The sequence below is a fragment of the Drosophila guanche genome, unplaced genomic scaffold (genome assembly GCF_900245975.1).
Source record: "Drosophila guanche unplaced genomic scaffold, DGUA_6, whole genome shotgun sequence".
NCBI lineage: Eukaryota > Metazoa > Arthropoda > Insecta > Diptera > Drosophilidae > Drosophila > Drosophila guanche.
Genome location: NW_022995756.1, coordinates 2,017,998 through 2,031,396, shown reverse-complemented (window position 1 = coordinate 2,031,396; position 13,399 = coordinate 2,017,998). Strand labels below are relative to the sequence as shown.

The window sequence follows — 13,399 nt, the reverse complement described above, 5'->3', positions numbered from 1 at the left end:
CCCGATAACAATCCTCTGTCAATGGGCACTAGGCACCAGGAGGCACTGTAAGTGTCTGTATCTAAATGGATATAACATATACCTATATTTTTATCATATACATATTTAACGTTGCTAAGGAAACTCCACAAGCTGCCAAACTTATTTCCGTGTCAACAGGAATTACATTGACGCAGGCAAAAAAAAAACATCAACCAACCAACAACTAAAATTTCTTTGATTTCCTTTTCGGCCTCCATCAATGGGTCATGTGGGGGGAGTGTGGCCCACGAAAATGTCTTGACTTTACTTCATGTAAATCACTTTTGCAAATATTTACATACATAAATTTTGACGTAGCAACGCAGAAAGCACATTTATTAGTCTGTATATTTGGTACTTGTGATTTATTTGCGAAATTTCTTCTTCGAAGAATGGGGTTACCTTCGTGGGCGCTGTAAAATAATTAATATCAACATGATACTGTACATTGTACAAAGTAATTCAAGCGTATAATTATTGCTACAATGCCAGAGACAATGCCATAAACCAATGAATGAACTGTCATGATTTCCGCCACTCATACAACCCCACACCCAACACCCCACAGACAATCAAAGGGGGGCCAAAACCCAATCCCAATCCGAGACACAACTCAATCTCCAAGCCTGCAGTCGCAGTCGTACCTTGGAATTTAATTTAAACTAAACACTTTACAATATAATAGGTCGAGAGAAGGAAACAAATATCAATGGATGGATGAATGGAGAGAAGGAAAGGAAAATAGTATATTAATTATTTTCACACACACAGCGGGAAAGTCAGTCATGGAAAATCAAAGAGACGCAATCGTAATCAATGACAATGATTAACACATTTCCATGGACCATAAAAACGAAAAGTCTCTAGCAAATTGTTTTTAATGCACATGGCATACATCCATCTACAATATATGAACACGGAAAATTATTTAGAGACCAGCACTAATCTGTAAACGACGCGCTTGCCTGCAAAATGGAGAGGGTTCAATGTACGACGGACAGTCGAACGTACAGCGGACAGTGAACGGACAGAGAACGAACAGCAGGAAACGAGCAGGGAACGGTAGTAAGCGGAACCTCGGACATAAGCGGGGCATAAAGAGGCATTTTTGTAACGATTTTTGTACCAGTCGAAAGGCAATGGCCATCTATCCACCTTGTACCGTACCGTACCCTACCCATAGGCGGCACACCTCCTCTTCCAGTCATCCTCCATTCCTCCAGTGATGGGTGGGATGGGTGGTGCCACGGGAAGGGGCTTGGGCAAAGAGAATTGCATGCTAAAACAAAGGAAAGACCGAAACCCACAAAAAAGAAAGGTGCGCTCAGCTATAGTGTCAGTCGATGCATGTAATACCCTTCTCTTTAAAAAGCCATATTCAAATAATATTTCTGATTAATTTTGAAGGTATGTAAATCAAGTAGTTTTATCCTCCTTTGAGAAACTCAAAGAAGGAGCTTTTCATTGTACGCTTTCTTTCGAGTTCTGAAAGCCCTGCCATACCCTATCTCTTTTAGGTATCCCAAAAGAATGCCGACCACTTTAACTTTTGTATGGCGATGGGAATGAAGTGGGGCGAAGCGGTAAGATAAGGAGTCGAGCGTGGGGCAGGTGGCAAGCGGCAAGAGGCGGAAAATCAATGAGACATCTAAAGACCGCCACCAGCTGTCTGTGCACTGGTTGGGTGGTTCGGTGGCGTTGGGTGGTGGGAATTAGGCGCCCCTTACAAAAGTGGGTTCTCTTCACGGATTACACATACGCCAGCCAGCCAAACGTACGTGTTGTTGATATTTTTGCTGTTGTGTTTGCTGGTTAGTTACTTAGTAAGATAGGTGAATGCACGCTAAATTAATCTCAGCGGCACACACGCGGATAGATACATGCATGCATATTCATACACACACACACACACACACACACACACACACACATGCAGATGTGTTTGCTTGGACCGCGAGATGCAGTTTAAACAATGATGAGAAGGAGGATGATGGAAGATATCTGACATCATTCAGATATAAGCAAAGTGCACTTTGAACAAACAATACAACAATACGACATTCTGGATTCCCGAAAGCTCTTCTCTTCTCTTCGCTTACCTTTTCTTGGCTTTGCCCACGTTGTAAAGCTCGACGTGTTTGAATGCAGCATACGCGGCCATTGCTGATTAAATGTGGTAGGGTGTAGGTGGGTGAACAGAGAGATAATTCGAGTTTCCTTTTTCTTTTTTCAGGAGAAGAGCCTGCGCTTGCAACTGCTCTATTTTTGTGGACCACAAAATATCTAAACGAACAAAGGAGAAGGACGGGTGGTTAGAGGGATGCTGGGCGAAGGGGAAAATGTTGCAGCGATGACTCATGGACTCATCTACTCATGGGGATGCTGCCAGTGCCAGTGCGTAAAATCAATAAAATCGCGTATCACGTACACAAAAGGACTGAAGGAATGTGCAAGGGAGTCTGTGCACAGACGCAGCAGCACCCAAAAAGAGCGTGGGGCAGGACTGGGTAAACTCGACGAGAAAGCGAGAGGAAGACGAAACGGAAGTTAGATAAGATGATTCAGCAGCAGGACACAGCAGCAGCAGCAGTCGCAGAATGTTGCAACATTTTCCCCACCCACAGTCCCCGTTGCAGAGGGGGGGGGGGGCACTATTTTCTTCACTTACAAAGTAAGGCTCCAACTTTGGAAACACACAACGCGCGACACGGGAACAACAAATTTTCGGTTCAAAGGATATGAGGAACTGGAAATGTGTTCGGGTTTTCGGGTTTTGACGCTTGTCTCAGATTCACGGATTCTCGATTTCTGCTGCTGATGTGAACGGCTCGGTCTTAGTTTGCGATTTAAAGTGCATTCGGAAAAGTGAAAAGCATTTTATACCCCAGCAGCAGAGGCCGGAGCAGCGAGCAGCGGCAGCGAGAAGTTTTATCGATCCAAAAACAACGACCAACCAACACTCGCTCCCAGAGAGCGTACAAACAATGGAGAGAGAGAGGAAGAGAGAGAGAGGCAGCGCCGGCTCCCCAGCGCAGAGTATATCAAGGTAAAGATGAGGCATACCGATACGAACTGTGGCCAGTTTTTGCGCTCTCCAGAGCGGCCTCTGGAAATACCTCACCCTGTATTAGCACACCCTGCGCCAGCCACATGCTTGGGGCTCATCAAAACAAAAACAAACTACAGCTGATTGGAGTTGGGTCTCTTTCTCTCTCTCTCTCTATCGCTCTTTCAGGTGTTCTCTGTTGCGCACGGCACACGGCTCTCTTCACCACAGACAACACACCTCACTTCCCCACACTGCTGTTGTAGGTCACAGAAGAAGAACTCAAGCTTAAACTCCAAATAAGTTGTGGCCCCAAACCGCAGCTCTTGAACACTTGCGGGATTAACATTTCGCCTGGTTATACCCGGTACTCGAAGAGTAAATAGGGTATATTGTATTTGTGGGGAATAACGATTGTATGTAACGCACAGAAGGAAACGTTTCCGACCCCATAAAGTATATATATTCTTGATCAGATACAATAGCCGAGTCGATTGAGCCATGTATGTCCGTCCGTCAGTCCGTCCTTATGAGCGACTGGATCTCATAGACTATAAAAGTTAGCCACCAAATTTTGCATCCAGACTTCTGTATGTTCACACTGTTACAAGTGTATTTCAAAAATGAGCCACGTCCCCTTCGGCCACCGAAAAAGGGCGAAAACCTCCAAAATCTACAATTTTGAAGATAAAAGAAACCTATAAACGCCATTCCGTAGGAAATGACCATATCTATCAGACCAAAAAAGTGGGATCCTATGGGATCATTATTATAGCCAGAATGAAAAAATTAATTTGCAGTGGCTAAACCCACCCCGTCCCGCAGCTTATATATGTTTTTTGCAGTGGGCGGCCTCTGCCTCTGCCATGACTCCGCAGTGTTTTGGTCTAGAGGAGGGAGGCGAGCTAAAGGAGCTTGTTGGCGTGAGAAGTGTTGTAGATGTAGATGACAGATGAAGAAAAAATGTAAAATATGACAAATAACCGCTAAGGTACAGATGTAGTACTGAGTGCCGGGTATAAAAGTTGTGACGCGTAGGAAGCATCTCACACGTCCCTTCTCGTTTTGAATACATATGTGTGTATAAGAATATATGCGCAGATATGCTTCAGTTCAGCTCTTCCACTGGCAAAATATGCGGAGAGAAAAACCCAAGCAGCAGCAAAAGAAACAGTTCAGGTCTAGTGAACTTTCAGGGTTCCCCTATGCAACTGTTTTCCTCCTTCTCTCATTTACTGCATTTGGCAGTAAGAGCGGTACTCAAGATGCTGCTTTTTGTCGACCATAAATCACTTTCATCATCACCGAGGATCGTGGGGTCAGGGGCCGGAAAACTCTATTTTCAAGTGTCTTTGCCCTAATGAGGCCGTTGCAAGCAGCAGAGTCCAAATGCAAAATGTATTTTCATACTTCTTCGTTTTCCTCGTTTCTTGGAACACAACATTTGGCACACAGGCAGCAGAACAGGAAGCCAGAAAGCAGCGACCGACGATCGACGACCGACAACTGACGACCGCCGACTAGAGGGGTAATGGAGGTTATTTTTAGCTTTTTGGTAGGGAAAACCAGAGGAATAGTTGACTGGCCGTCGACTCCAACCCAGTGACTGCACCGACTGCAACCTGACACCAGCCACGCCACTTGCTCTTCCATCTCACACTCCCCACCACCGTCTGTCCCCAGTGTCCTCGCTTCTGTCAGCACAAGCACCAGTAAAAGCCTAGGCGTAATGCACTTGCAACGTGGCAAAGACAATCTTACTCCATGCGGTTAAAAATAGGCTGGAAGACCTAGTGACTACTCCCACTCTCCCTGGGCTTCCACGACATCCTGGGCCACGTACTGTACTGTGGGCAAAGAACCGACCAGAAAAGTGTGTAGTCCAGAGATGCTGAGAGTGTCGCTTTCTTTTTTGAGTTCGAGTGTAAAGTGCAATGGAACATACATACATTCCTCTCCTTTTGCCACATACATTTGAGCACACACTCTCCTCTCTTTCTTTCGAGTGTATTGGCGTGTGTGGTGTGTGTCTAATCTCATCGACAGCGTCTGCTGCTGCTGCTGCTCCTTCCCTTCTTCTGGCTTGTGGCATGTGGCCGTTGACTAGTTAAAACATCATGCAACACAGCATTGGAGTGGGCCTACATGAAGGAGGGGTACCGTACGTGGACAGCGGCATCTGACAATTGAAGTGAACGAGGCAGCCTATACGGCAAACCTTATAATGTGATTGTAAACCCAGCGCATTGACACTTTGGCTCTTCGAGCCAATACTTCATGGAGAGCCATGAAAAACGAGAAGGGAAGTGTGAGACGCTTCTTACGCGTCACAACTTTTATACCCGGCACTCAGTACTACATCTGCACCTTAGTGGTGTTTTGTTAAATTTAAAATTTTTTCTTCATCTGTCATCTACATCTGCAACACTTCTCACACCAACACGCTCCTTTAGCTTGCCGGGCTTCCCTAGACCCACACACTGCAGACTCGCGGCAGAGGCAGAGGCCGAAGCAGAGTGTGAATGAGAGGAAATAAACAAATATAAGCTGCGGGGACAGGGTGGGTTTAGCCATTGCAAATTAATTTATTCATTGGGGCCATAATAATGATCCAATCGGATCCTAATTTGGTGAGTTGATAGATTTGGTCATTCCCTACGGAATGGCGTTTTTAGTTTTCTGTTATCTTCAAAATTTGAGCTTTCGTTTTCGCCCTTTTGCAAGGGCGGAAGGGGGCGGATCTCATTTTTGAAATTCGCTGGTTTCAGTGTGAGCATACAGCAGTCTGGAGCCAACCGTTATTCGCACAAATACAATATACCCTATTTACTCTTCGAGTACCGGGTATAAAAAAGCCCCAAGCGATGCACCGTGTAACAGCAAATACTGCGAATATTTAAGTCAATAAATAATTTCACTGCATAAAGTGAAATTTCCGGGGCTGCCTGCTGCCCTGCACCACAGGCCCAGCCCCCTGCTGCATAATTACCAACCCAACTAACGGCAGTTCCAATGGCAATGGTCTCGGTCTCCCTTCCGTACGTGCTTAACATATGAACAAGAATTTGTGACATTCGGAAACGCATTTTCCATTGCCATATTTATTAGCAACTTTGGTTAATTATAATTATGGTTAGGCATTAAGTTCACTTTTATTAAGCGTACCCACTGCTGATGGCTAACATCTGTGACTGTATTTGAGATGAGAGCAAAGAGAACGAAAGATAACGACAAGACAAGTGAGTAGGCAATGCAGTTGAATGAAGAGAATGAGAGAGAGAGCAGAGGCTAGAAATAGTTCGTTCGTTTCTCTTCGATATAGGAGAAATTGGCATTACAAGGTGAATTTACTGTCCGCTTTTAGAAGGATCAATAACTTATTCTCCACGATCATTCCTGTGGTGAAGACGTCACCTTGTTGGAATCTGTGTAATTGTGACATGGCGGAGAGCAGGATGCTCTCTCAACAGTATAACAGTCTATGAATGCACTTGGGGCTCGTTTTTTTACGCTAGCCAAAAATTATAGAGTGCGAGTGGAGTGGAGTGCGGAGTGCTCCCCATATGAGTATTCACTTTTTCAGTTTTCTCTGAGGCATGGAAGGCAGGCAGGCAGGCCATTGACTGACCAGCAGAAAAGCGGTCTTTAAAGCGGAGATTAAATGGAGTAATTAGGAAAACGTGCAGTGCAAACGGACAAAGAAGGAAAGTAGGGGAAAGAGGAGCAGCAGCAGAAGCACAAACCAAACCATCAAAACCATCAAAATGCTACTTTCGGTCAGAAAGGTGAGCGGTGTGCCCAATGCCATTTAGTTTTGACCAACAACTTACTTTGGCTTTCCTTTCCGCCGCTACGATGCTGCTGCTGGGAAATTAATCTTTTTCTTTTTTTGTTTTCCGGACAGAGTTTATCATATGATTAAGGCATTAGCCTCGGCCCAGGGGCCACGAAACTAAATCAACAGAAATCTGAGACAGGAAAATGATCAGGGGAAATGCATCATGAAAAACAGTTTAATCAATCTCCATCTTTCTCTCAGAGAGACAGAGAGTGAGAGCTGCTGCTGCTCTCTTTCCTCTTGAGAGTAGAACATCGAATGTAATGATCAACACCATCAAGAAACTATAGTTTCTTCATGATGAACATTTTCCCTTTCCCTGTGGCTCTCTCTCTCTCTTTTTCTCCCTCTCTTCTTCACACGCACCCGTATACACACGTACATATGTAATCATATGTTTAAAAGCTTTTAATGCCATTTTAAGCCGATTGAAGCGGCCCAAAATCTGGGCCCCACAGTCCAACCAAGCTTCAATGTTGTTCAATGCCTTAAAAATGTAAGGCTTAAATTGTCTTTTGAAGATTCACCCCACAATGGCGCGACGTAGAGCGACGAGCCACTTCCTCAAATGCATTGTCTGGTCTGCTGCTTCTGTGTGTGTGTGTGTGTGTGTGTGTGTGTGTGTGTGTGTGTGTGTGTGCAACATGAAGGGGCACAGGTGAGGGCGAGGGGCATGGGTGGCGGTACGGTAAGGTAACAATTACCAGAGACCCATACACAATGCTCTCTCACTCTCTTCTTTCACTTTTCCATCTCTTTCTCTGAGCAAAGCTGGCGTTAAATTAATGCTTTAATTTCTTTCGACTTTTAACTTCTTTGTAGCAGTGCACACCACCCCCCTCCCTTCCACCTTCTTTCCCACCCTTTTCTTTCGGGTTCGTGTCGAACAACAATTGGATGGAAAAGTTTTCATTAAAATAGGAGGCAATTCAATGCGATTACCTTCCAGCTCCAACTCCGTCCCCGTCTTCCGATCCTGCTGTCTGGCAGTCTATCGTTCATATTCCTAAAATGCGTGAGGTCCACTTTTGTTTATACAAAAAACTATCTTGAAGCAAAGAAAATGTTGCAAAATATTTGCTCTACAATATGGAACACATCTCTGGGGAGACACAAAGCTAAAGATAAAGATATATGCACATACACATATACACATGCAAGACACTACATTCTCTCATGCTGGGTGTCTGCCTAGCCAATAAGATGTCTGGCACTTGATCTCTGCCCAGCAGCACCCATAAGGAAGCTGAAGAGTTGCATCTTTAATGGTTTCGAGAGATGGGCAAATGGGCAGCAGCAGACGACCACTTGACCAGAGAATGGCTCTGGCCTCCTCCCACCATTCAAAGAACCCCAATCCAACTCCATACCCAGCACTGTAATTCTCTAATAGTTTTTAAAATTTTTTCAGAAAGAATTCCTATTGATTTGCCAGCCGGAACTTTGATTGTTATCGTGTAATCGTTCGAAACAAAACTTTCTCTTCGGCCACACCCTCTGGCAGTTCCACTGCAGTGCTGCAATTTCCTTGACATTTTTCAGCGCAAACACACAAAAAATCCAAGCACAAGGCAAAGAAAAAGTGCACCAACTTTTTCAAATTACGTGGCTGGGGCTGGATATAAAGAGAAAAGAGGTCGCCAGAGACAGTAGAGAACTAGAACCCAAGGCAAGGTCTCTGCAACAGTTTTCAATTAGTTGTAATCAACTTTAAATCAACAAATTAAAACGAAATAAAAACAATTGTTCGCCTCCAACATGGGGGGGATTGGGAATGATGAATTTGATGACTTTGCGGGGCATCATCTCTAAAAATGTCTCTAATAAATTGCAGGGGTTCAGTTTACGTGGGTTGCACCCGAACATATGTCGCGGCCACAAAACAATTCCATCAGAGTGTGCACTAAATTGGGATTCCAACTAGATTCCCATCGTGTAATTACAGGCAGTTATGATTGGGAGCAATAGGAGGAATCTTGTATTCCAGAGATACGATACGAAACGAATGCATATTGAAATATTAACAATGGCAAGAAAGAAGGACGGACGGGCGGCTGATCGCATGTCTGTGGTGCATTAAATGTGGAATGGTAACTCCTTCTCGCCGCCTCCTCTTGCATCCGACGATAATGGTCAAGTGCAGTGCGTGATTCAGACTACGGACACCGAACTCTGTCTGACTGTTTGCCTAGCCATTAGCCCAAAGTCGAGAGCCAAGACTGGGAATCAATTTGGGTTTTGATCGGTTTTGGTTTCGGCTTTGTCTATGCCTTTATATTTGACTTTGATTTTGGTTTTGTGTTTCAACTACAGTTTCTCTCTCCCCTTTATAAGATCTATAAAGTGAAAAGTTTGCACATAAACCCATTGAGAGCAACGAGAGGCAAATAGGGAAGAGACATGCGGCATGAGGCAAATCTGAATTATTATTTGCTTATCGAGTGAAAGGCAGGCAGAACTTGAAGCTGACGCTGAAGCTTGATTTGTTACACTCTCTGGTTAATTAAAAACCAAAGTAAGAACCGATACTTCCACTAGGGGAATTATCTTTTGAACTCCATCTTTCAAAACGTGAGGTATGGAGCAGTTCTGAAATATTTTCTTTACTGATTGCTGTAGATTGTAGTACAAGCGAGGATCTTCCTCAGAGCCAATGTTCAACGAATTTTTGGTGTTCTTCTGGAAAATGTAGTAATATTTCCGACCAGAGCGTTAACACAGTTTAAAAAGTCGTGTCGGAGTCGGCGGAATGTCGAATGTATGTGTCAGCACTTTTCACATCTGTGGGTACTCCGTGCGTGCAGACAGGGGGAAGGAGAAGGCGAAGACGATGCGAAGATATGCAGAAGCTGTCACTGAAGCTTAGTCCAAGATCCAAGAGCAGCCAAGAGCTAAGCCGAATGCAAGTCGAATGGTGGTAAGAGAGATTATGCTCTCCTCTAAGCTGGAAAACAGATCTTAGATAATCCCAGCGGAGCGTATGAATGAGTTGTGGCTTTTGGAGCTGTCGCTGTTGGGACTGTGTGTGCATCCATTGCCCATTTCCCAGCTAATTGAAATTCTTGGAAAACAAATCAAATGTTACATAAAATGCTTCACGCTGCCTCTCTCCCGCCACCAACTGGTTCTACTACGCATCTTTCGTCTCCTTCTCAAAATCACAATATTCAGCCTGATCTTCATCTTGCGGCATGCCAACGGAGCATTAACGCTAGATGATATATACAGAAGGGGTTCTAAGCTTAAGGGGAACCTCTCTCTCTCTCTCTCTCTCTCTCTCTATTCTCTCGACCAAAGTTTGCTCCACGTTAGCTGGAGTCTGGGAGCTGCTAGAGGAGCTGAAGTCTCATTCCATTCATTTTGATTACTATTAAATTAGGAATTCCCGTTCTTTTCTTTTCTTTCATTTTACTGCCACTTCGTCCTATTCCTGTTCTTTGTCATCTTTTTCTTTAGATGAGAATCATTTTCGTTGCGGAAAGAAAAGTTCGCTCAATGGCTGAGCGGCTGAAATGCAGAGCAGCGTAGAGCACTCCGCGCTCAAACGATGGTAATTATTTACGCCGATTTTAGTGTTCAGATAATGCCAGAGACACAGAGACACAGCCGCAGTGCAACGGAGGCATGAACTGCGAGGCGCAACATGCCACTTCTCTTGCATGCTCCCCAACCAAGATAAATGGGGAATGAAGATGAGGATGAAGATGAAGAGCGGTGGTTACTCTTAGATCATAATATAATGAATAAACAATCTTTAAGTCTTGAGGTGATTAAAGCTTTCATCTATCAGCTACCCATTTTTACCACCAAATGTTGTTTGGGGAAATTAACCATTAAATCAAAATGTCCAAACGGAGTCCCATTTCAAAGTGGGACACCAGCAGCAGACATTATATTCCATATTCGCTTAACGGCCATACAAAATGCGAATGCAATTCCCTGGGCAGTCAATCATTTCCACACCCATCAATCAATCAAATTCACCCCACCTGGCGCTGCTTATCGATGGATCAATCTTTTTTTGGCCCCGATATTCCCCAATTGCAATTAATGAACAGTGACAGCAAGCCAACAATTCATCAAAAAAGCTAGAAAGATGCCAAGCATTGGATTTGATGAAGAATCTTTGAGAAGGGAATTCACTCGAAGATTCCATTACGCGGAAACAAAGCGCCACCTATCGTAGGTGCTGTAAACCAAAGCAAGAAAACAGTGGTGTCAGACACGCGAACAACAATTGATGTTTCCTACATAGACACAGCAGATGCCGCTAGTGTGCACTTTGGAATAGTTCGCTTATATTGACATAGATGGCGCCATGGTGCTCTGACAATCTGTACAAATATTTTGTTATTTATTTAGGCGGCGCGTCTGAAATCACAATTTTTATTATCTTTATTGCCAGCCAGCCGCCTGCCTATCGACGGTTCACTGTGTTTGCATCCGCATTTAAGGAGTGTGTTTTCGGGTAGCACATTCCCTTGTCGAGACGAAGAACGGAACGATAATAATAATCAAACAGAACGGAGAATCCATATAGAGAGAGAGCAGAGCCCTTCCTCCATTCATCCGCTGGTACGAGTAGGAAAGGGGAATCTGTTCCAAGCAAAGGCTTACGAATTTTCGGCTTGGGGGTTCGATAATTATATATATTTCCATTCGAAAACTCCACTGCTGCCTGGAAATCACATAAATGCCCGCATTGCTTTCTGATTGTTATACTTCAATTCAATTTCCACCAATTCTCGGATGGAAAATTGTTACAGGAATTGATTTCCGTTAAGGAGATGGGTAGATGGTAGGGTAGGGGCAGCCGGTTTCGCGCAGAATCCACATCAGAGTTTGGCGGAACGGAAGAAATCGTCGATGGCTTGAGGGGGGGATCGAAGAGGTCTTCTCTTCTCTTGTAACCTGTTTCTGGACACAAGTCTGATTCAGCTGCAGCAGAGGCAGAAGCAGAAGCTTCCAATGGCTGTCGAGACGTCGACGGTCGACCCAGTCGCGTTTTCTTTAGCCCCCTGGGCGGATCCCTTTCCTGGGATTGAGAGGAAGAACCTGTTGATGGTAAACCGCATCATGAACATGACGAGGCGCAAAGGTGAACATGAGGATGAGCTGTCAGAGGCCTTCACTATCTATTGGTTTCCATGTGAGAATAATCTGCAGTTCGTCTCTTCTCTCCTCCGCGATCTCTCCCTTCAGTTTTTCAGTGTCAAGAGTGAACGAACTTTTGGGGCAAGTCGCAAAACTTCTCTTGTCATCATCGTCGCCACGCAGTAGTCAATGGACTTGGCTTAAACTGGAAGCAGCTGCTGGACAACCACATCGAAGCAGATGTGCCAGACTCTATCTGATAACTCAGAAGATAAATAAATGTATGCACTGTAAAAATATGATAATAACACATCTCCGATATAGAGAATCTTTGTGGACCAACATTCACTGTTCCCAGAAAGCGACTTTAAGGTTCCGCTTTGTTGTTTACTTTTGAATATTTGTTGGCTCTAGACACCGATATGCAAAATACGAAGAGATACGAGACAAGTACATACATACATCTAAGAATTATACCTACTTATATTATCACAGTACAATGGGAATTTCTAGGCTCGGGGAACCTTATCAGGGTTCAGTACTGGCATTGTTATTCAAATTAAAAAGTATCTTTTAAAGCAATATGATTTCGGATTCTACAATTTGCAGCGAGAGTAACCCGTAACCCAGATAGTGGCCATTGACTCCCCGATGGATCGCATTTCCAGTTACCAGTTTGTGTTCATTTCTTTTCTTTTCGCTATGTAATTCGGTTTAAGAACTTATGGGTGGGGGGAATGCTCCACTAATTAAAGCGTAAATTAATTCAGCTCCAGTCAGATGTATATCTGATCTCTGGGTGTGGTGTTTCCAGAGCTTCTTTGTCTGTCTGGAGTTATCTGGGTTATTCATAAATGATATTCGAGTGACCAATCGTAAAATAACTCTCAACAAAAGCAGCTACATTATTCATACATTTAAATATAACGAACAGAAGAGGGCAATGATAGCCTTCAGCTTTGATTCTCCACACACAGATGATCATCTGTCTGCTGCATCCCCAGGACAAGTGCAAGCCGCACTCGAAGAACCGCAGAGATTTCCAGAGTCTGACACCACCCCACGACGATTACATGCCAAATCCTAAATTGATTTAATTCCTCAAAAATAATGCTACCGGGGGAATTGAAATGCATGCCCAAAATCCACCCTCTGCAGGATGTTCGTCTGCTGTTGGTGGTTGTTGCAGCCAGCAGAGAAACAGAAACCCCCGAAGGTCTTTCACTTTCAAAAAAAAACAAATTCCGCTCCAGGCAGTGCACTTTCAAGTGCAGCAGCAGCAACCCTTGTAATCCAGACCAGACTCTGTCCTTGGAAATTAACTACCCATGGGGGAACAACAACAACCACCACCACCATCAAAATGTGGGTGTTCGTCTGGGGGGGGGGGGGGGGGGGGG

The 13,399-nt window shown here is 44.3% G+C and overlaps 1 protein-coding gene across 8 annotated transcripts in view; it reads right to left on the bottom strand.

The window, feature by feature from the left end:
- Positions 1-13,399, bottom strand: part of LOC117590181 (microtubule-associated protein Jupiter) — a 28,106-nt gene that overhangs the window by 10,063 nt on the left and 4,644 nt on the right. For 2 of the 8 annotated variants that reach the window (XM_034282587.1, XM_034282588.1), the window contains exon 1: positions 2,121-2,283. The exons of 1 other annotated variant lie outside the window; for it this stretch is intronic. In XM_034282587.1, the coding sequence (XP_034138478.1) occupies positions 2,121-2,182 (62 nt within the window). In that variant the 5' untranslated portion in view covers positions 2,183-2,283. Of the gene's footprint in view, positions 1-2,120; positions 2,305-2,689; positions 2,840-13,399 lie in introns of those variants that run through there. 5 more of the 8 variants (XM_034282581.1, XM_034282582.1, XM_034282586.1 and 2 more) reach the window with 5 other exon arrangements.